General features: G+C 37.4%; 1 protein-coding gene across 8 annotated transcripts in view; it reads right to left on the reverse strand.

The window, feature by feature from the left end:
* The window catches only part of LOC120534195 (lymphoid-restricted membrane protein), a 101,565-nt gene that overhangs the window by 4,318 nt on the left and 72,799 nt on the right, over nt 1-24,448 (reverse strand). For 6 of the 8 annotated variants that reach the window (XM_039761575.1, XM_039761572.1, XM_039761573.1 and 3 more), the window contains exons 21-31: nt 21,083-21,129; nt 20,926-20,993; nt 19,498-19,595; nt 19,156-19,231; nt 15,041-15,104; nt 12,551-12,587; nt 10,681-10,821; nt 9,892-10,026; nt 9,164-9,311; nt 8,973-9,016; nt 7,045-7,116 (exon numbers count right to left, since the gene is read on the reverse strand). In XM_039761575.1, coding sequence (XP_039617509.1) covers nt 7,045-7,116; nt 8,973-9,016; nt 9,164-9,311; nt 9,892-10,026; nt 10,681-10,821; nt 12,551-12,587; nt 15,041-15,104; nt 19,156-19,231; nt 19,498-19,595; nt 20,926-20,993; nt 21,083-21,129 — 930 coding nt within the window. The remainder of the gene's footprint in view (nt 1-7,044; nt 7,117-8,972; nt 9,017-9,163; nt 9,312-9,891; nt 10,027-10,680; nt 10,822-12,550; nt 12,588-15,040; nt 15,105-19,155; nt 19,232-19,497; nt 19,596-20,925; nt 20,994-21,082; nt 21,130-24,448) is intronic. The other 2 variants (XM_039761571.1, XM_039761574.1) reach the window with 2 other exon arrangements.

The following is a 24,448-nucleotide window of genomic DNA, read 5'->3' on the forward strand; positions in this document are numbered from 1 at the left end:
AAACCTCATCAGATCAGAATAGCTTTATTCACATTACTCCTAATAACTGTTACTTTATAATTTTATACAGTCACTATTGTCACACTTACCCATAGTGACAGTTTTATACATCAAGGCACATGCATGTTTCTGCTCAGCAAACTTACTCTCCAACTGTCCCACTACTTGTAGACCCCATCCCCTGGTGCCTCCCTCGGGCTCTCTTCCTCTCATTTATTTTGGTACTCGCAGATTTCAACACCACCTCACTCTGCACAATCATATCTTCCTCAGCATTAAAATGAGCTCTCATATAACACCACTGCTCAAAAAGTCCCTCCTTGACCCAACAGGCCAGTCTTCTGCCTTTATATTTAAAACTATTGAAGGTGCTTTCTAAACCCAATTTTCTTCTTTCCTTTAGCAGAAGGATTTGTTAAATTCTAACCAACATTAGTTTAACAGAAGCCATTCCTTTAAGAATACCCTCCTGACCATTGTTTACACACTACAGCTAGCTAGGGCTGCCAGTATGTCATCTGTTCTCATTATTTTCAACTTATCTTCTGTAATTTTATTGTAAATCATCAAATCTTTCTTGCCACTCTTTTCTAGGCATAATTGAGACTGCTCTGATATTTTCAGTCCTCTCTCTTGGACAGATCCTATCGGGCAAGGTTATGCAAGTTACATTAGACAAGCACGTGTGTAACACCAAGGATCAGTGCTGGACCTTCTCCTTGTATACAGTAGCTCCTCAATAGAACCTATTACCAAATGTGTTTGCGTATATCACTGCCAAAATACAACATATTTTTGGCTAGAATCACTTGAATATCTTAGGAGACCAGTTTTGAACAGATTGATGACATATCTAGGCTGAGATATCCCTATCAATTTCACCCTACGCCTTGATTCAACACAGTATCTTTGCAAAGCACAGCTCAATATCATTAGCTCCTACCAAGGCATCCTGCAACTCTGCGGAGCTGACTGACGACCAGCTAATTCCTATTAATACAGATTCACTCTGAATAATATCAATAAGATCTGACACATCTGACTAAAATATGCAACTAACTTCCTTGTCCAAGCACTGGTTATGGTGTGATTTGACTACTGCAACTCCTTACTGGCAGGGTACCTTCACATACTATAAAGCCATTACAGATGTTCCAAAATGCAACTAAGATGAGTGCCTGCCACTCTTGGAGCACATGACTAGCTTCCTGTAGCAGCATCCATCAAGTTCAAGTCATTGATGCCTGCTTGCAGTTTATGTTTCTACTTATGATTATTTGGAAACCCTTAAGACATCCTATACTGCTTCCTGCCCACTGAGGTCTGATAATATATGTGATCTGGTGATATCAAGTCCACAAGGCATCAAACCTCAACTCAGGCACTTTTCATTTACAGGCCACCACTCATGGAATCATCTGCCCATACTCAGTTGTACACCTGGCTCCAGCAGTGTGATTAAAAAAAAGAACTTGAAAACTATCCTGTTTTGTGAATATCTTACTAATTTCTAATGTTTTCATGTGAGATTTCCTAAGTTAATGTAAGGTTCAATGATCTTTTGCTTTAATTAAAGTAAACGTTGCCTACCTAAATAGTTTACAACATTTGTCACTTTTTTGGGTCAACATTCGTAAAGTAGTCTTGTTACACTTCTTTCAAAACACCCTCCTGTTTCAGTTTTGATATTAATTATAGTTTTACTTTTTATTTTATTTTATAAATTGACACATTTTTATAATTTTTATTTATTTTGTTCTAATTTTCAGTGGAGTCGACAATTATTTCTATTTAGTTCCGTGTTTAAAATTTTAATTTTTATTTCATTTAGTTCTGACTTTTTTTTAACATAATATTAGTACAATTCAGTGATATTTTCATAACAAAAACAAGAACTGAAAAATATTGTTTTGTGTTTTACAAGAACTAGAACTGAAATTAAGGCAAACAGAGAAATAAACTAAATATAAATAAACATTGGTGATATGTGAACAAACTAAAATGAAAATCTCAAAACTCCATAATCCCAGCCTTTAACTAAAGTATTTTTGTGTATTTCAAACTTGTTTGCCTCTTTACTAAAGTCAGAAATTACTCAGAATTTTTACAATCTAAATTAAATCCACGATGTCCCTGGCCAGTTCATTGCAGTTGGGAGGAAACTGCAATGGCATTAATAGAGTACTATTTTGAGATCCCAATGTTAAGTTATTCCTATCCAAATACAGTACTACATATTGTTATTTCTACCTGGGTCTGGGGCTGCCATTTTGTTTGGCATTATGTTATAAATAAGCTTGTGGTCATCTGCAATGGGGAAAGGTGGACAAAAAGGACAGACAGAAAAAGCCATTTCTGTCACACTTGCCATGATGCTTGATTCACCTGATATACTGTCTGCTATGTTCAGGATACAGGCAGCATTTGGCCAATTCTCTCTTTCACAGATTCTTTAGGCACAGCTGTTATCATTGGTAGTTTCGCAAAGTCATGTTGTACCAGTTGCTTGATTTGGCCACTTCATCTCTACTTGCTAACCCTATGGACAACAATACAAATTTCCATACCGAATCGGTCGAGCCCCGGGTTAACAACGACCATCACCAGTACTGTTAGCCAACAGGGTGCCTTCGGAAATTGGGCTACTGTTGACCAAAGAAGGAGGAGAAGTAGTAGAGGGGGGAGATGCGTCCGGAGGCAAGAGGAGAGGGGGAAAGTAAAGAGATTGTAATGGAGGGCAGGAACTTTGTATGTTGGCAGTATAACTGGTAAGGGGAGAGAGTTAGCAGATAAGATGGAGAGAAGGAAGGTTGATTTATTGTTCATGCAAGAGACTAAATGGAAGGGGAGTAAGGCCAGGTGGATTGGGGTGGATTCAAATTGTTCTATCAGGTGTGGATGGGAGGAGAAATGGGGTAGGATTTATTTTGAAGGAACAGTATGTCAAGAGTGTTTTGGAGGTGAAGAGAGTGTCAGGCAGAGTAATGATTATGAATCTGGAAATTGGAGGTGTGATGATGAATGTTGTTAGTGCATATGCACCGCAAGTTGGGTGTGCAATGGGTGAGAAAAGATTTTTGGAGTGAGTTGGATGAAGTGATGAACATTGTACAAAAAGTGGTGATTGGAGTGGATTTCAATAGGCATGTTGGTGAAGGAAACAGTGGAGACAAGGAGGTGATGGGTAGGTATGGTGTCAAGGAGAGGAATGAAGATGGTCAGAGGATAGTGGATTTTGCCAAAAGGATGGACATGGCTGTGGTGAACACGTATTTTAAGAAGAGGGAGAAACAAAGGGTTACATACAAGAGTGGAGAAAGATGCACACAGGTAGATTACATCCTATGCTGAAAAGTTGATCTGAAGGAGATTGAAGACTGTAAAGTGGCGGCAGGGGAAAGTGTAATTAAGCAGCATAGGATGGTGGTCTGTAGGATGACACTGGATATCAAGAAGAGGAAGAGAGTGAGAGCAAAGCCAAGGATCAAATGGTGGAAGTTGGAAAAAGGAAGACTGCGAGGATGAGTTTAGGGAGGAGGTGAGACAGACAACTGGGAAACTACAGCAGATGTAGTAAGGGTGACAGCAAGAAGGGTGCTTGGCATGACATCTAGAAAGAGGAAGGAGGAAAAGGAAACCTAGTGGTGGAATGAGGAAATACAGGAGATTATGCTAGCTAGCTAGCTAGATACTTTATTAATCCCAAGGGGAAATTCACATAATCCAGCAGCAGTATACTGATACAAAAAACAATGTTAGAGAGTAATAAAAAATGCATGTAAAAGCAGACAATAACTGAGTAATGTTAGCATTTACTCCCTTGGGTGGAACTGAAGAGTTGCATAGTGTAGGGGAGGAACGATCTCCTCAGTCTGTCAGTGGAGCAAGACAGTGACAAAAGTCTGTCACTGAAGCTACTCCTCTGCCTGGAGATGACACTGTTCAGTGGATGCAGTGGATTCTTCATGATTGACAGGAGTTTGCTTAATGCCCGTCGCTCTGCTACAGATGTTAAACTGTCCAACTTTACTCCTACAATAGAGCCCGCCTTCTTAACAAGTTTGTCCAGGCATGAGGCGTCCATCTTTATGCTGCCTCCCCAGCACACCACCGCGTAGAAAAGGGCACTCGCCACAACCGTCTGGTAGAACATCTGCAGCATCTTATTGCAAATGTTGAAGGATGCCAACCTTCTAAGAAAGTATAGTCTGCTCTGTCCTTTCTTACACAGAGCATCAGTATTGGCAGTCCAGTCCAATTTGTCATCCAGCTGCACTCCCAGGTATTTATAGGTCTGTACCCTCTGCACAGAGTCTCCTCTGATGATCATGGGGTGCATGAGGGGCCTGGGCTTCCTAAAATCCACCACCAGTTCCTTGGTCTTGCTGGTGTTCAGGTGTAAGTGGTTTGAGTTGCACCATTTAACAAAGTCTTTGATTAGCTTCCTGTACTCCTCCTCCTGCCCATTCCTGATGCAGCCCACAATAGCAGTGTCATCAGAGAACCTTTGCACGTGGCAGGACTCTGAGTCGTATTGGAAGTCTGATGTATATAGGCTGAACAGGACCGGAGAAAGTACAGTCCCCTGCGGTGCTCCTGTGTTGTTGACCACAATGTCAGACCTGCAGTTCCCAAGATGCACATATTGAGGTCTGTCTGTAGGATTGTCCAGGATCCATGCCACCAGGTGTGAGTCTACTCCCATCTCAGTCAGCTTGTCCCTAAGGAGCAGAGGTTGGATGGTGTTGAAGGTGCTAGAGAAGTCCAAAAACATGATTCTTACAGCACCACTGCCTCTGTCCAAGTGGGAGAGGGATCGGTGTAGCATGTAGATGATGGCATCCTCTGCTCCCACCTTCTCCTTGTACGCGAACTGCAGAGGGTCAAGGGCATGGCAGACCTGTGGCCTCAGGTGGTGAAGCAGGAGCCGCTCCATGGTCTTCATCATATGTGACGTCAAAGCAACAGGAGTAGACAAGATTACAAGGAGATAAGAGGCAAGATGAAGAGAGAGGCGGCGAAGGCTAAAGAAAAGGTATATGATGAGGTGTATTAGAGATTGGACACTAAGGACGGAGAAAAGGACCTGTACTGATTAGCTAGACAGAGGGACCAAGCTGGAAAAGATGTGCAGCAGGTTAGGGTAATAAAGAATAAAGATGGAAACGTACTCACAAGCAAGAAGAGCGTGTTGAGCAAATGGAAAGAGTACTTTGAGAGGCTGATGAATGAAGAGAACGAGAGAGAAAAGAGGTTGGAGGATGTGGAGATAATAATTCAGGAAGTGCAACGGATTAGCAAGGAGGAAGTAAGGACAGCTTTGAAGAGGATGAAAAATGGAAAGGCCGTAGGTCCAGATGACATACCTATGGAAGCATGGAGGTGTTTATTAGAGATGGCAGTGGAGTTTTTAAACCAGATTTTTTAATGGAATCTTGGAAAGTGAGGGGATGCCTGAGCAGTGGTCAAGTATACTGGTGCCGATATTTAAGAATTGGGGGATGTGCAGGACTGCAGTAACTACAGGGGAATAAAATTGATGAGCCACAGCATGAAGTTATGGGAAAGAGTAGTGGAAGCTAGGTTAAGAAGTGAGGTGATGATTAATGAGCAGTAGTATGGTTTCATGCCAAGAAAGTGCACCATCGATGCAATGTTTGCTCCGAGGATGTTGATGGAGATGTTTAGAGAAGGCTAGAAGGAGTTGCATTGAGTCATTGTGGACCTGGAGAAAGCCTATGACAGGGTGCCTCAAGAGGAGCTGTGGTACTGTATAAGGAAGTCGGGAGTGGCAGAGAAGTATGTAACAGTTGTACAGGATATGTATGAGGGAAGTGTGACAGTGGTGAGGTATACGGCAGGAGTGACGGATGCATTCAAGTTGGAGGTGGGATTACATCAGGGATCTGCTCTGAGCCCTTTCTTATTTGCAATGGTGATGGACAGGTTGACAGACGAGATTAGACAGGAGTCCCCATGGACTATGATGTTTGCTGAGGACATTGTGATCTGTAGCGATAGTAGTGAGCAGGTTGAAGAGACCCTGGAGAGGTGGAGATGTGCTCTAGAGAGGAAAGGAATGAAGGTCAGTAGGAAGAAGACAGAATACATGTGTGTAAATGAGAGGGAGTTCAGTGGAATGGTGAGGATGCAGGGAGTAGAGTTGGCGAAGGTGGATGAGTTTAAATACTTGGGATCAACAGTACAGAGTAATGGGGATTGTGGAAGAGAGGTAAAGAAGAGAGTGCAAGCAGGGTGGAATGGGTGGAGAAAAATGTCAGGAGTAATTTGTGACAGATGGGTATCAGCAAGAGTGAAAGGGAAGGTCTACAGGACGGTAGTGAGACCAGCTATGTTATATGGGTTGGAGACGGTGGCACTGACCAGAAATCAGGAGACAGAGCTGGAGGTGCCAGAGTTAAATATGCTAAGATTTGCACTGGGCGTGACGAGGATGAACAGGATTAGAAATGAGCACATTAGAGGGTCAGCTCAAAGTTAGAGAAACGAGATTGTGTTGGTTTGGACATGTGCAGGGTATATTGGGAGAAGGGCGTTAAGGATAGAGCTGCTAGGGAAAAGGAAAAGAGGAAGGCCTAAGCGAAGGTTTATGGATGTGGTGAGAGAAGACCTGCAGGTGATGGGTATAGCAGAGCAGGATGAAGACAACAGACGGATATGGAAGATGATGATCCGTTGTGGCAACCCCTAATGGGAGCAGCCGAAAGAAGAAGACGAAGATTTATCCTAAAAACACCCTTTTTTGGTGGGGGTGGTGGTTAGTAGTACTGTACAATGATACTTTATAGAACAACATCCATTGTTTTCCAAAAAAAAAAAAAAAAAATTTTTTGGAGAGTCTGCAGCCTTACTGTTCAACTACTGTGTATCCTTTGCTTTTTTGGTATTTAATAAGTACAAGGTGGAAAGTGGGCAAAGAGGTTTGCAATAATAAGTAAAAACCAAAAATTTACATTGTGTTAATCTTAATCAATCATTAAAAATGTGACCATCAAAAGTCACTCTGGAAATTTAAATGCTTACCAGTTCAAAAAGAACAGCATTTCCAACATTTCTGGGAATTGCAGCAATGCTTACTCGTCTTTGAGAGTTAGACTGTTTAATAACAAATAACAATGTTAAATCCCATCTTAATTCCTATAAAAGAACAACTTCCTAAAACAATTAGGAATGTAGTCAAAAAGTAGAAAAAGATTATAAAATCTCAACTTACTTGGGAATCCTATTTTTCACTTACATTTTATAGTATTTAGAAATAGGAATCACAAACTTAGCATAATGATTTAATCTTTCCAACATTGGACTAATTGTATTCAAATACCACAGCTGAAATATAAATGATTTTTTTCAATTCTGATAATCACTTTAACAAGAATATCCTTAAGTCTGTTGTCTGAACCACTTACCACCATAAGGGTGGTCATAATGACAAAAAGATGAGCAGATTACCTAGTATCCTTAGGATTCCCTAGTAAATTCAGGCTTTTCTGGAATACCTGGTCATCAGCAAGTTATTTCCCTCCAGACTGTCTGCATCTAAAGACATACTCAATACGATTCTCAATGGAGCTTCCTAATAAATACAAATCATTTCAAATGCAGCCTCACAAGCTGTGTGAGCAATAGCTCTACTACATTTGGTGATACTCCTGGACAGTGGAGCTACTTAATCTTAATTTTGGAGTGCTTGAAAATAAAATTTTTTGGTCGCTATCTACAGCTACTGACCATATTAAAGGATAAAGATGCAGACTGACTAGTAAAATGAGAATTTCTTTTGAAAATTGTGATCTTGCATTATAGTAACTATTGCAGCCACTGTTCCAATCCATTTGTTTATCTTTAAAATTCCCCAAAATTCTCAATGATGATCATACTTTCAAAATCTTTTTTTCCACATTACCTCTTATTTACAGTTATGACTCATTTCAGCAACACCATACACAGAGGTGATTTCCTCAAGGGTTCCACATCAACCAACATTATGCAATTAGGATATCATTTAAAAAAAAAAAAAAAAAAAAAGTATAGTAGAGTGGTTATCTGTAAGCAAGTCCCCTAGCTAGACAAAAAAAGTTTTGCTTCACTGATGAAAATCAAACAGTGGAGTCAAGGCATATCTCCTTCCCAACAGCCATCTTGGATGACCATGACTTAACTATGACTTTGGACACTGCAGTTAATTTGCAATGCTAGGTGCAATTGGCAACGCCTTTGCCATACATTAAAGTCCTTTTACCACTGTCTAGATTCTTTATTATTGTTTGATATTGCTGACTAACATTATGTGATGTGACACACCAGTTTTTCCATTTGACTAAAAAAACACACTTTTTTCTTTTTGCAAAAATTATAATAAATAATAACCCTGGTGAGGGTTCCTTTGGGCCAGGAGAGTGTGAGGGAGGAAAAAATAAACACACTGGAAAAGCAAAACTGTGCAACGATACTTCAGGGAGCAATATCTTGTTTTCCAGACCAAAAAAATAAAGCTTTCTAGAAAGGTAAACTTGACATGTTCACTCATCACTACTTTGGGTGTCCACTTCACCAGTATTTACCCAAATAGTTTCATGGATACATACTATGCAACTACATGGAAACCCAGCAAAAGGCAGCAACAAAATGATGCTGTCTTCAACATTTTTCATTCTTGCTCAGCCGTGCCCATTTTTTTAGCAATATCTTCAATTAGAACACTTTTTTTTTTTTTTTTTTTACACAATTTCTTCAGAGAAATTACCCCCTCCCCCAAAACAATATACTTCATCCATTAAAATATGCAGTACACAACAGACTACGCATATGCAAAAGTTAATCAAGATAAAGCTGTGACCTGCACCAAATTTAAAATCTATTCAGATAAAAGCAAAGTTTTAAAACGGTAATAAAAATAACTCAAAAAGTAATTTTTTACAATACTAAGAAAAAGGAAATGTGAATTTACTTGCCTTGTTAAACTGAGAATTTGGTAATTTCTTACCCCCCAGATTATCTGCAAAATAAATTGAAGATGACATAGAAAAACAAATAATGCAGTATTAACTCACTCTCTCTCATTCAAGCACATGCACATTTTGTGGACAATTTCCTGAACAGATGAAAGCAATGGTAGATTTTTGGTGCACACAACTTTAGTTACCTCTGTCTAAGTAGGAGCCAAATGACCTCTCATTCTCCAGAAGATTCTGTTTCAGCTCCTCAAGTTCAGCATGCTCCTTTGCATACATTCGTTTCAGATTCTCCACATGCTGAATCATGATTTCCACAGCTTTGCTGACTCTGCTTTCCTGAAACCACAATAACCAAAAAAGCATAAGTAATAGATAATAAGAATACCCTCCTCCTATGCATATTGGAAAAATGAAACCGGATCAGATTTTAACAATGAGGAATATAACTACTAAAATCTACATGTTGCTGTTCTAAAGATGATTTAAAAACACCCATTATAGGAACATCAAAATGGCATATTTATGTAAACGAATGTCACCTTTCCGAGACCAGAGATCAAGCCCAAGTGACAAATTACTCACAAACTTCCCTTGCTACACTGAAATGGGTCTTAGTTCTAAAAATATGTCATTATAACTGACACAAAGACAACATTAAGTGGTAAACCAAGAGGCAGGTCATACAGTACATTTGTTGATTACCAATAGAAATGACTAGCATGGATTTCCAGTTTGTTTGTCGACAGCCCACCATGTGTCTTATCTGAAAACTTTCCTGGACTTCATATAGTTCAACTTTAGTAATAACGTTCATGCCTTAACTGGGATGAAACCTGCTCTGCAAATAGGATTATAATAATTATATTAGATTCAACAGTTAAAAGAAGTGTATTTTGTCTACAATAGGCTTTGCTACCTGGTGAATTGCTCCAAGCATTTCAGAGTTTGTTGCAACTCGATTCATAGACTTCATAAGAACATCAATGTTTTTATGGAGTCTGTCAAGGATTTCTCCAGTCTGATTGCTATCCTTACAAAAAGGGCCCAGAGCCTATAGAATGAGAATGAAAAAGCAGGTTAGGTTAAGAGGAAAATGGGTGTATTATACAGATATTCATTTTCCTGAAAAAATGTTACTGCAGTTTTTCTTTTTTATGGAAATGCTGCTAAACACCATTCATTCAATTTCATTGGGTCACCGTGAAGCTTAAACCTGATCCAGAAAGCATCCGGTGCAAGGAAAGAACAATCCCTGGACAGGACACTAGCCAATTGAAGGGTGAACATTCCCATACACACTCACTCTAACTGGCTTGTCTTTGAACTTTTAAAGGAAACCTACACAGACACGAGAACATGCAAACTCTACACAGGGAACACCTAGGGCATGAACCTCTGTCTCAGTCTCCTTATTGATAGGCATCAACGCTACAACGTTGCTGCCCTACAGTACTATCATTTAGATTACTTACAGATTACATGAATAGAAATGTTGCAGCAGTAAACAAATATTTAACTACTAAACATAAGGGGTTTAATTTTTATGTCTAGGTAAACGACATAATCCAGTTTAATCCAACTTTTATTGAGACTCATTGAAGAGAAACAAGGCAAACGGCAGCATTAAAATACCAAAGAAGAAGAAGTGGAACAAGGCAAGTGCTTGAAACACACTTATTTTGCTTACATAAGATGATGACCTAACCTCAATTAATTCTTTACAACTGTTAACTTCTTTCTTCAAATTCTCTTCAGCCAGATACCTAGATCTTTCTTCCAATCTTAACCTCTTCTCCAAAGTAAACATATCACACTTAAAACCCAGTGATAATCGATGAAATTCAGCCTGAGAAGGGGGAAAAAAAACAGAACTAGCAAGTGAAACTAGAGAAACATTTGTTTGTTTAAACTCACAGTAATCTTTCCCAATTTTTCCACAAGAAAATCAAAATTCTAAGAATCTCTGGAATCTTGATATGGACAGTCACCTACTTCATCAAGTTAATGTCTTTATTTAAAAATACAAATGGATCAGATTTGATGGGGGTTAAAAAAAAAACTATTATTGGCAACTGATGCTACAGCAAATATAAAAGGTTATGTCAATTCTCTTTTTCAGAGCATGAATCTCTTATAAGAAAAGGTTTCTGAAGTTTATTGTGCACCCCATCACCATTTTTACCATTTCACTGCAATTATCCATCTCAGGAGCTGTACTTTATTTATTAAAAGACTAGACATTAAACCCATTACAATAACAGGCGCTAAAACAGCAGTGCATAAACATTTGTATGAACAGTCTATATTAAGGGACGTGTGGCAAGGGACCTTGTATGTGGCTGTAATATGCATCACTGTATTGTGTGCCTTTAATTTTCTCTCTCAGTAATACTGGTTTATATTTCCATAAAATGCCTGTAATTTTGTCTGACAGTAATACAGTGGAACCTCGGTTCACGGCCATAATTCCTTCCAAAACTCTGGTTGTAACCCGATTTGGTCGTGAATTGAAGTAATTTCCACCATAGGACTGTATGTAAATATAATTAATCCGTTCCAGACCGTATGAACTGTATGTAAATATATATTTTTTTAAGTTTCTAAACACAAATATAGTTAATTATACCATTGAATGCACAGCGTAATAGTAAACTAAATGTAAAAACATTGAATAACACCAAGAAAACCTTGAACAACAGAGAAAACTAACACTGCAAGAGTTTGCGCTATAGCCTTACGACCTGCTCGCTAAAAACACTTTTTTTTAAATGAGTTTTAAGCACAGGGAAAAAAATGAACATTTGAAAAAATCCGTAATTTAATAAACAACCAAGAAAAGTAACATTGCAACAATGCACGCACGCGACTGTGTGTGTGTGGGTGTGCTTGTCTCCCTCACGGGCCTGAGCATGTGTGCGTCTCTCTTAAGTGCACGCCTCTGTCTGTCTGTCTGTCTGTCGTGCCTGTGTGTGTGTCTCTCTCGCGCACGCACCTGTGCATGTCTCTTTCTGCACACACAGGGAATGCACAGGAAGAGAATGAACATGTGCCGTGTGGCCCCGCGCATGCGCACTTCACCAGAAGACACACACACACGGACACCTGGATGTACACAGGGTTTTTATTAAAGAGGATACCATTGAGAGAGGAAGAGTATATATAATACATACACATATATTCATACATATGTACACAAATATGAAAAAGACAGCATAACAGAAAGCAGTCAATACTGTGCTTCGCTGGCTTCCTTCAACAATCTTAGTCTAAATGATAAGTCAGGAAATTGTAGCAGGTAGAAGGCTGAAAATAAGCAAACAATCTGATGCTAACTCATGCCAAGAGCATTAGAAGCAAACTTTTAAATTTTCAGTCATCCACCGAAAAATAAACTAATAACATAACAATTTTCACACATACAGGTTGTTTTAGAAAAATTGGCAAATGGATACAATTCCAAAAATAGAACAAGCTCTCTCAAAACCACTTGGGGGGGTAAACCTTGCAACATTTTTGTTTTGTATTCCTCAAGTTTGAAAAAGACTGGATTCAATTTAAAAGTAAAAATCACTCACCTCAATTTCCTTGTCATTGAGGTCATTTGGAGATGCACTAGAGTACAGAGAAAAAACCGTTTGATCAAATATTTTTTCACAAAAAAGGTTTAGGTTTTTAAATTAATATCAGGCATGATTAATTGAAATATAGCTAGGCATCACCTACACTTATGTATTCAAATGTATGCACATGAATTATACACATAACCAAAACAGGATGCTGACTTAACATGCAACATTTTACACAAACCCATCAAGTACGTTCACCAGACAAAAGGTCAGCTCCAATGGATCTTGCAAAAACTAGTGCCCAGTTTCTTAAAATCAGAGCATAATATATAGGTCCCAGCCCACCGCTCCAAAAAAAATACTGACCCTGTTCAAAGAGTTATCTATTAAAATGTACATGCTATAGCAGCTTTAATGCCTAGGACTATATAAAAAGAAATACAGTTAAAGAAAGAAAAAAAAAAAACAGTGCAGCACCACTAGCATTACAATGTACTCTTTCTACATGGCTGTAACCATAAAAACAACAATGAAAGTGGCACAATTGGTTTCTAGTAATGCCTTTCAGCTCCACACTCCTGGATTGGAACCCTGACAAACAGCTTGTGTGGTCACTCATTTTTCTGTGGAGGTGTTTCTCTACTTTTTCTCCCCCACAGGATAGAATATTGGGCAACTTCAAACTACCCACATGTGAGCAGCAAGTGATAGTATGCCTTGTGAAATAACTACTTCCCTCTTCAAGGAAAGTTCCTGCCTTGTAGTCTGTGCAATTAAAGCGATGTCTCATTTGATAGGGTTATCACAGCCTCATGTGTGCTACTGTCTTGCTATTTATTGAATGACAAGTCATGCAATTGCCTGGTCCGCCAGTAGCTTCAACAAAATGACTGATCTGTGGTACTTTTATGATTAGTATAGCACATAAAGTAGTTTACATAATATAAACGTGAAAAGGAATGTTCTTTTTCTATGTAATAGAAAAATAACCGTCTTTTTATAACAAATATATTCTGAAAAAATATATAAGCCTAAAAATTAACAATCATGGAAGCATAAACTGAAGAAACCTCCTACCATTTCATAAAAGGAAAACCTTTGCTGCTCTATGCTTAAATAAAGTTTGATCTGAAGATCACAGTATATTCAGTATGTGTAAATTTAAATTTTATTTTTACTTATGGAATCAGACTTTATTTTTGCTCCCCACTCCCACATTGTCTATCATTTACGTGTGAATTCCAATATTATTGGACTTAATATTGTAACGATTTGTTAATCAAAATGCAATTGCTTGGTTTTATTTTCTATTTAACTTATTTTTTAAGTTTTTAAATAATGTATGGTTGAACTGAAAAAGCAGCAAAATTGGTGTACAGGACAGTCAGTGTTTTTTTTAATTCCATAGTGCTATATTCCAAAACATTTGATTTTTGCTATTTTATATCCTTTACCATGTGAACCGTTTGGAGCGTAAAGCAGGATGGTTTTCAGATGGCCAGTTTTATTTTTGTTCACTTCTACAACTTTGTTTTGAACCTTGGGCATCGCATAGGCACTTTTACTTTAAAGAAAGAGAATATACTGTAGGTGTGATTTAAATGGCTGCTTTAATACAATTTCTATGAGGGTTGTAGGTGAAGCTTTGGGATTGTATACACAAATAACTATGCAACTATTTTTTCAAACCATGGCATTCAGAGGCTTAATGGGCAGCTTGCCATAAAACATTATCAAGGTTTCTTCATTATTTCTTTCGAGATATTAAGAACAACAACAAAAGAAAGACAAGTCTAGAGGTGGCAATGGTGACCCAAAATCTAATTTAGACAATCAAGGATGTATAATAATTAAGGTGGTACGCAAATAAAGAAATTTATTGCTGTATGTTTAAAAGGCAGCAAAAAATAATTGACAAGAGTTAAGAATAAAGAAACTAAGCCAGATTAGTGAAGAGTCTATTTACCTAAGATTAAAATCAGACGCATACCATGTAATACAGTAAGCATAAAGTATAACAGCAGCTACACTGTTTTCTGGAACTGGATTGACAATTCAATTCATTGGACAGTATGATGAAATCATCACATGAAAACCAAGAATCACAAAGTTTTTTATATGATCTGACGGATGGAATCCTTGCCTCAATTTTCTTTATCTGACAGCAAAATGGCCCAAGGGTGTTAGAAAGACTATGCTCGGAGATTGACTCTCTTACATGCTCGCACATATGGAGTAGAATTGAGAGAGGTCTATCAACCTGACTTGCACATCTTTAACAGGAAGAAAACCACAATACCTCAAGACTGACCAAAGCAAACGCTAGGAGGGTGTGCACACCAAATGTGACAATTAGCAAGTCAAGATTCAGACCCAAGATTCTGGATTAGTGCGACAGCAACAGAAATTTCTATACCTATGCCTGCCTGTGCAACTTTGACATAAATCCATTATTGAAATGTTTCAATTATTGTATAAAAAATAGAGCATTTTACTTGCCTCCCATTGTCATTTTTGGATGCAGAAGCTTCATTCGGAGTTTCATTTTCAGTGACAGATGAATCTGAATGAAAGTGTATATATATATATATATATATATATATATATATAAATAAATAAATAAAAAAAAAAAAAAAAAACACATGGCTGTTACTGTAGGACAAACAGGCTTAAACAAATAACGATTTGGAACATTCATACAAACCATCTCATAAAATTACCTGCACACCAGCTAAAGGTGCTGGCAGAACAGTATCATTTACTGTAATTGGTGTGAAAGGCTGAAAATATTAGAGTAATCCCACTGGATTGCTTTTCCAAGAAAAATTGTAAGAATGAAGTGGCTGGTGCTTTTGTCTTTGGTAAAAATCTCTAATGACAGATGCTTCCAAGACAACTGTCACTGATGTGATGACTAAAATGTGCAAACTAGTGGTGCACTAGAAAACTTTTTTTTTTTGTTGTACAGAAGGAATCAAAGATTTACAGGAACTTAAAAATTGCATTTACACTGCTATTACTCACTGAGTGTCGTGAATTTTATATTTTTAAAAAGGCCAAGTGCTCATTGACATGCTTCACATTGGCCAGCCAACAACAAACTGATGAATTCATCTGAGAGGACTGACAGACTTTGGCACTGAAGCTTGCAAATGAGCTCTCAGTCTCCAAGGTTGTATGAGCAGCACTACTAATGTCATTTGATATTTAAATGTACTTATTTGCTATGTTCCACAAGGCCTCAATCAATCACAAAACTACCAGGAACAAGTTCAGATTTGTTCCCTCATTACAAAGCTGTGGGTGAAATTTTTTTGGTGTGGATCGTCACTGAGTATGAAACTTAGATTCATCCCTTTGATTAATAGATGAAACAAACTATATGGAATGACATCTTCCAAACTCATTGGAAAAGAACATTTAAAGTTATCCCCTCCAGCAGAGAAATTCATGAGCTCAATTTTTAGGATCCAGAAGTGGTGATTTTGGTAAACACATAACACACTTACCTCAGATCTGTACATTTAAAAACTTAGTTTCAGAAACTTTTAAGAGTGTTTTCTGAATTTAGTGAAATGTTTGGCTCAGAGCTAGACATTGTTGTTCCACAAACAAATCAAGAGGGGCTCATAAGCAGTCAAGGAAAGGAAAGATCAAAAGGTCCTGTTTAGCACTATACTCTATACTATACTCAAAATGGAAAAATATTGTAAATATTTTAGAAGTAAACAGGCTGTTCCATCTATTACAGGTCATCTATTAATTTTTCAAAGCATAGCATCATAAACTCCCTCATCCAAACATTTTCCAAACTTGCTTTACCCCAAGCTGAGTCACAAAGATTTTAAAAATCCAAAAGTACTAGACTGCCACTCCTGGTAACTTGTTGTAGGCAAGCCATCTTTGTATGAAAATAAAATGTAAACATTTCAGATAAATCAGTTGAAGAGCCCATTACAGTGTAGCAGTTTAATAGAAATGATAATTTAAATAAAGGGAGTTCATACTCATTTGCATTTTAAATCTGAGACTTACAGTAGTTTTAGACTTGCTTTACAGACAAATACACATGGATACACATTCAGAGAAACTTCTTAAATTTTCAAATGTGTGGATAATGCTATAGCTACAAAAGAAACAACACTAACTGATCTGCAGCCATTAGATTATCATCAAAATTTTGGCTGCTTAAAGCCTATATTACAGTATATAAACATCATGCGATTCAGGAGAAACTTCAGAGTTGATAAAAAAACTAATAGAATAACTGCAAATTAGAGAATAGCATTTTAACACATATGGGAAGGTTTGCACACAATTGAAGACTAGAAGGTTCAAGTGCAATAAACACTGATGCCTCCTTACCAGACAAGAATAAGGCATTCTGTTAAATAATGCAAAAACCACTGATGAAAACAAATTTTTTAGGTAAACCAGGATGAATTACAGAGATTCCTGATGAGAGTGAAGAATCATAAAGCATCACAAACATACACACACATACCTACATATAAATGCTTCAGATGCATTTGCTCAACGCACATACAACGTTGTATGATCAATTTCACAGAATGTTCAGCTTGGAATAATTTTGACATAGACACCAACTACTACTATACAAGAAACATTAAACAGACATTCAATATATTCTGAGAGAAATGAGAACTAATTCAAAATAAAACACACACCTAGTAATTAAAAAATTATTCACGCTTTAAGTTTACAAAAAAGGACAATACAATCCGGTGGGGGGAAAAAAAATGTACAAAAATCATTCTTCTTAAAAAAAAAAAAAAGGCAGTTGGGGTGCTCTGAAGAACTAAAGACCAATAAGCTTGTGTTCATATACATGTTACCTCCATGAACTGCAAAATTAGATTTTTGCAAGTTATTATATCCTACAAAGAATATCAACCACTACTTTGTCTTGTCTTGACCAACTTTAATAGAATCAATTCCTTTTCGTACTTGTTAGAACACTTGAAATTCTACATCAACCCACTTAAACCAAAATACACAAATGAGACATAGTGACATAAAACCAAGGTAATAAATGCTAAAAGAATACAAAAAAAAAAAAAGTCACTCCAAGAAGAATAGAATGACAAAATGCTCAGCATAACTCGGAGATAGAAAAAGGAATATGCAGGTCTGGAAACTGACAAAAGTATGCAACATAAATAAACAAAGTTCTCCTTATAAATGAGGATGAATTGATCAAGTTACTTGACAAATTACTAAAGAACAACAATTTTAGATTGTATACCACATCATCATCAGTTTAACAGCCATTAATGGAAAATATAAAAAAAAACAAAAAAAAACGCTCAAAGTATAAAAGCTTCAACTCTAAAATCCTGCAGCACATCAAAGCAGTTGGAAACATAAGGCCACAATTTTGCACTGCATAAATTCAGGCTTATAACGATTATATTATAAATATAGCACGCAGCCAATCTACATTGACACTTTATATAAAAGAGGGTCTGGCATATTGTGTGATAAAGTATGGTCTTACAGTGACTCAGCATGGTACCCAATAATACAACGATATCATTTAGCACCATTTTATGTGGGTGTAGAGTAAGAGCTTGTGAGGATGCAGAGAATGTCTGTAATGCAAGGACACTGCAATGTAACTGAACATAGCAAGAAAAAAAACAAAAAAAAAATCATAAAATGTATTTCAAAGATTTAAGCAACAGTGGAAAAAAAAGAGTACAATCTTTCTTACCTTACACAAAGGAACATTAACAGAAAAATAACATTCCTATTACAACTCTTAAGACAGGCAAAACAACAAGGCAAAATTAGCCATGCTAACATGTTTTCAGTGAAGACTCTAGTGATTTGAATCAAACAGTAAGTTAGTTTGGAACCAGTTATTCTGCAGAGTTGTTAAACTTGTTAAATGTCCCTTGGAACATTTGATTCATTGTTGGTTTTTAAAGCACTGATTAGAAGTGGCCAAAAAAAAAAAATAATAATAATATATAATATAAAACTGTTTCACCTATTCACTTGAAATTTAGTACACATATACTACGTGACTACTGTCTGCTTTCGGGATGATTATTACTCTTTTTATTTTATTGTAGAATCAACTCTTGGCAGTGCGCAGCAGGAAGGCCGTGTGGCACATGCGTATGGGCACCGTTCTCATTTCCTACCACCTTCACGGTCACTTCCCCTACCTCTTCATATCTTTAATCATTCTTGAGGCAGACTGAAGACTTAAGTGCCAACTTAAGTGAAAAATTAAAGAAAACGTACTTAGTAATTGCAACACAAAAACTAACAATCAGTTTTAACGCAAAAAGATGCCAACGAAGGAAGAGAAGCAGTGGGCCGCTAGGGTAGAGAAAAGAAGAGCTGCTCAGGAAGCAGCATGCACATCAACCTCTGAGCAAACAAATTCTAAACATACAGAGAAAGAGTATGAATGCTCAAGTCAAGTGTATTCACTGCACGTTATCGTGCAGTACGCAGTTACTGGTAATAAAATGAAATAAGTGATGAAATAATGAAATAGGAATATGCAACTAAAAAACTTAACGCAAAATTATACTATTATATAAACAAAAAAAATTAAACTTTTCTGCTAAGAGAATTACCTTTATCTGAAATAGAAGAGCTCCCGCACATTTGTCCTTCATTCTCCTGAATAGCATCCATGTTCTTTACCATTGCCTAGAATAAAGATTTACCATAAATTTGTACAGTTTATACTGTTAATTGCTCACTCCATTGTTTGCTTCTTTCTGATTACAAGTATTAGGAGGTTAATAAAAAAAAAAAAAAAAAAGTGGCTCTCGTGTCTCATTTAACAAGATCAGTTCAGTTCATTTTACAAGTTAAGGACTCATTAGGTAAATCACTCCAACTTTATAGTTTCCTGACTGGAACTCTGACATAGTTAACTCTCATTGTGGGATGTAATATAAAAAGTGAATTACCAAATTTATTTTAAATGTAGTTTGTGAAGCCAGTTTTTCTGTGCTCACCCTGCTTTTATCAGGACTTTGGAGGTCACCATCAACGAGTTGTCTGTCTCCTTAGAACATACAAGAGCAAAGTATTTATATAAAAATAATAAAAAAGGATTAACAGAAAATTAAAATTTACAAGCAATGCATATTTAATCAGTTTCTAGTAAATATTACAGAGCTAACCAGCTGAAAAATTACTAATTAAACAAAACAGAAATGAGCTGTCATGATAAAGCATTAAAAACACTTTCTCCTATTCTTCCCTCTTGAAGATTACATGCAGAATAGTAAACTGTAAGTTAACTCCTGAATCCTTGTAGCCACACTATATACAGTATTTGTAATCAGTGGTTTAACTTATTTAGCACACATGCACCTACCATGAAACTCTGTGCTCACTCAGGTTATAGCATCATATGCACAGACAATGCAAATTACAGCCCAGGTGGTTGCACAGTCACACACTTGGGAAGAGAGTAAGTGACATTAAAAGTTATAAGTTCATTTGAATGTGATAAAACAATAGCTACTAGATGCTGAACTTGAACATATCAGGACACCATGTAACAGGCGTATCAGGAATAAAAAAATAATCCAGCAAATGGCAGTCCTGTGATCATAAACACCTCGGCTATAAAATGGGCCAACAGTTTGTGTAGCAAAATGGACAAGTTATAATCATTCAACTACCTTGGCTTCACCTTTGCACATACGCACACGCACACACACAGATATACAAAATCCAGGAATGGTTCCCTTGGACACACAGCAAGTTCAGTTCAGTGCACTATATTCCTATTAATTGGATCTCAATCCAATTAAGCATCTGATGAGATGGCACAAGCTATTCAGAAGATATATTGAGTGTCAATATATCTGGCTCAACCACCACATTTAAACAGCAAAGTATGTCACTCAGGGACAGAAGAAAGACTAATTGGTTCTGCTTAGTTCTCAGTTTCAGAGACAATCATATTCAACCTAATAAACTAAGATTAATCAACATGCACACAGAATTAGGCTCTAGAAGAAACAGAAGCAATAAAAAAAAAAAAAAAGTAAATCAATAATTTTGTTTCAAAGTACTGATTCTGACTCATTATTTAACAAACCTCCAAGAGAGAGCTATTAATGCAGCAATCCACCCACCTAAAGTGTAAAGCCGCTAGTCTATTTCTGTACCTTTACTTTATAAAACTGTAAAACTCAATAATCACCAACTGCCTGATGGAGTCATCCCCTGTAATTTACACCCCCTCATGATGTAGTGCCACTCGTTTTCATAATCCACCGATCCATTTTATAAACTCACTAAAGCAGGGTAGCAAGGAAGCTGAAGTATATCTCAGCAATCAGCTGTAAAGGGTGGACAATATAAAGACATTTTTCTCCTACCTGAAACTTCACCGATTCCAGTATCAACTTCAACTTTATTTCGCACGAAGGCTTCTTCTGGAACGCCACTAGGAAACAAAATAAGACCTAGTTACAAGTTAACAGTGAAAAAACATATTTGCGGGCAATAACACAGCTGCCACGTCATCATACAAACCTAGTGATCAGTTGCTCAGCATCACCCATATGATCCAATTTGGTTTCCTGAAATTAAAAAGTTCATACTTTGACATTTAAACAAAACATTCTACATATAAGTTAGTAGATAAAGGGTTATAAAACAGATGAGGCCCTTTAGGCACATATGGCCGATAAATGAGAAATCTTTCGTCTGTATATACTTATCTTAGAATTCCATCTTATCTTTGCATAAATCTGATTGATGTTTAATGTTACTGTTCTCGTTAGGTTCCTGTACAGCCAACTTACAGAATATTCTGCTTATTTTTGGTTATGAAAGAGTACTCATCATGGCCCATTATAGAAGTGTTGGGAGCATTAAAAGTGACTGGCTCTTTACAACACAATGCTTGTTTAATGAGGCACAATCAAATTTTGCTCTCAACTTGTTTTCAATGCGTTTTTTTGTTTTTAACTTTGCAATTCTATCCCTGCTGTCACAGCTCCCCATTTGAAAACACAGTTCAAAACTGTGCAATGACAAGGTCATTCTTACTCTTCAGCAACAGAATATCTTTAGATCCGATGGTTATATTTGAGCACAGTTAAATTCTTAATTTCATGTATTAGTCAACATGAAACACATTGTTAACCTACTGGGTGTGCATGCTGGCATTGTTCTTCATTCCCAGGCATGTAATAAGCTATAGCAATTATCAAGAGAAAATTGAATTTTGGCTTGATGTTACATGCTTTTCACTTACCTAAGATAATTTACAAATAGTAACATATTTAGTCCTCAAAGCTTGTTTGGTTTTTGCTAGAATGGCCTAATATCTCATCTAGATGGTTAAAAGCCACCAAGGTCTCAGATTGAATTACATTACTCCATAGTCTCATGATCTTTAATTTGAAGAAGTGCTGTCTGGTTTCCATTTTGACCACACTTCCCTCCTTCATTTACATTCATGCTAAAACATGCAATTTAATAACCTGATATCCTGCTTAAGGGTTGCAGAGGGTGGGAGCCTATCTTATTCAGTTTAATTGCACAAAATATAGGGGGAGATTGAAGTGCATTTCTACCTTTGGGTTACCTTAATTATTTTATATTCAAATGTTTGGAGGCATACAAGAAATATTTCCAAAAATATCATCATCCCGGATTGTCAGACTTTGCCTCTATAAACACGCAGATCATATATGTCATCATAGGAAATTAAAGGGTGAATTGCATTTAAAACTAAAGCCAGGAAGCACTTTACACAAAGGTTGTGGGACTCTGGAGAAAACTACCAACATGTCACAGAGGCAGAAACCTTGACAACCTTTAAGGAATATCTTGATGAGATATTGGGACAGCTTAGTTATTAGCTAAACAAATGGGCTTCATGGACTAAATGATCTCCTCCCATTTGTCAAATTTTGATTCCCTACTGATTAATACAACCAGTTAGCAAAAACTATAAAGTAGTCATTTGTAGCACTGTTTGTCTGTTATTGTAGAGCACTCTAAACTACTTTAAAATGTGTGAAATTGTGCAATATAAACTAGCTGTGTTACCCGGCTTCATCTGTGAAATTTTGTAAAACAATGGGCCTCAGTTAAAATGCTATCGGTTAATCAGTTGTATCAAAGTACAATGTAATGAACTAACTACTAGAGTAAACAACATTTGTAGTTTTTTTTTATATAAACATATTATTGGCAGGCAGTGTGTTGTGGTGGTGAAGGCTTTGTACTTTAAACCCTGAGGCTGCAATCTTAAATCCTGCTACTAACACTTTGTTACCATGAAGTTTTCAGCTACAAGTATGTACGTACACACACACTTACACTCACCTAAAGGAATATTAGGAACACCTGTTCAATTTCTCATTAATGCAACTATCAACCAATCACATGGCAGTTGCTTCAATGCATTTAGGGGTGTGGTCCTGGTCAAGAAAATCTCCTGAACTCCAAACTGAATGTCAGAATGGGAAAGAAAGGTGATTTAAGCAATTTTGAGCGTGGCATGGTTGTTGGTGCCAGACGGGCAGGTCCGAGTATTTCACAATCTGCTCAGTTACTGGGATTTTCACACACAACCATTTCTAGGGTTTACAAAGAATGGTGTGAAAAGGGAAAAACATCCAGTATGTGGCAGTCCTGTGGGCGAAAATGCCTTGTTGATGCTAGAGGTCAGAGGAGAATGGGCCGACTGATTCAAGCTGATAGAAGAGCAACTTTGACTGAAATAACCACTCGTTACAACCGAGGTATGCAGCAAAGCATTTGTGAAGCCACAACATCCACAACCTTGAGGCGGATGGGCTACAACAGCAGAAGACCCCACCGGGTACCACTCATCTCCACTATAAATAGGAAAAAGAAGCTACAATTTGCACAAGCTCACCAAAATTGGACAGTTGAAGACTTGAAAAATGTTGCCTGGTCTGATGAGTCTCGATTTCTGTTGAGACATTCAAATGGTAGAGTCAGAATTTGGCGTAAACAGAATGAGTACATGGATCCATCATGCCTTGTTACCACTGCGCAGGCTGGTGGTGGTGGTGTAATGGTGTGGGGGATGTTTTCTTGGCACACTATAGGCCCCTTAATGCCAATTGGGCATTGTTTAAATGCCACGGGCTACCTGAGCATTGTTTCTGACCATGTCCATCCCTTCATAACCACCATGTACCAGTCCTCTGATGGCTACTTCCAGCAGGATAATGCACCATGTCACAAAGCTCGAATCATTTCAAATTGGTTTTTTGAACACAACAACGAGTTCACTGTACTAAAATGGCCCCCACAGTCACCAGATCTCAACCCAATAGAGCATCTTTGGGATGTGGTAGAACGGGAGCTTCGTGCCCTGGATGTGCATCCCACAAATCTCCATCAACTGTAAGATGCTATCCTATCAATATGGGCCAACATTTCTAAAGAATGCTTTAAGCACCTTGTTGAATCAATGCCACATAGAATTAAGGCAGTTCTGAAGGCGAAAGGGGGTCAAACACCGTATTAGTATGGTGTTCCTAATAATCGTTTAGGTGAGTGTACATACATACACACATACATACACATACACGAAAGACAGAGTGATCTTACACACACACACAATTTGTTTACAGTACTATTGTATAGAAAAATAAATATTTCTCTTTGATTCATTTTGAGTGCGGTGGGCTGGCACCCTGCCCAGGGTCTGTTTCCTGCCTTGCGTCCTGTGTTGGCTGGGATTGGCTCCAGCAGACCAAAGACCCTGTAATTGGGATATAGCGGGTTGGATAAATAAATGGATGGATGGATTCATTTTAAGGATTATGCCTTTTAGTAGGAATAGAATTAAACATTTTTTAAAACCATCCCATTCCAAGATTTCAGGCCCTTTGTCCTTGCCATTACGCA

The sequence above is a fragment of the Polypterus senegalus genome, chromosome 8 (assembly GCF_016835505.1).
Source record: "Polypterus senegalus isolate Bchr_013 chromosome 8, ASM1683550v1, whole genome shotgun sequence".
In the NCBI taxonomy this organism is placed as follows: Eukaryota; Metazoa; Chordata; class Cladistia; order Polypteriformes; family Polypteridae; genus Polypterus; species Polypterus senegalus.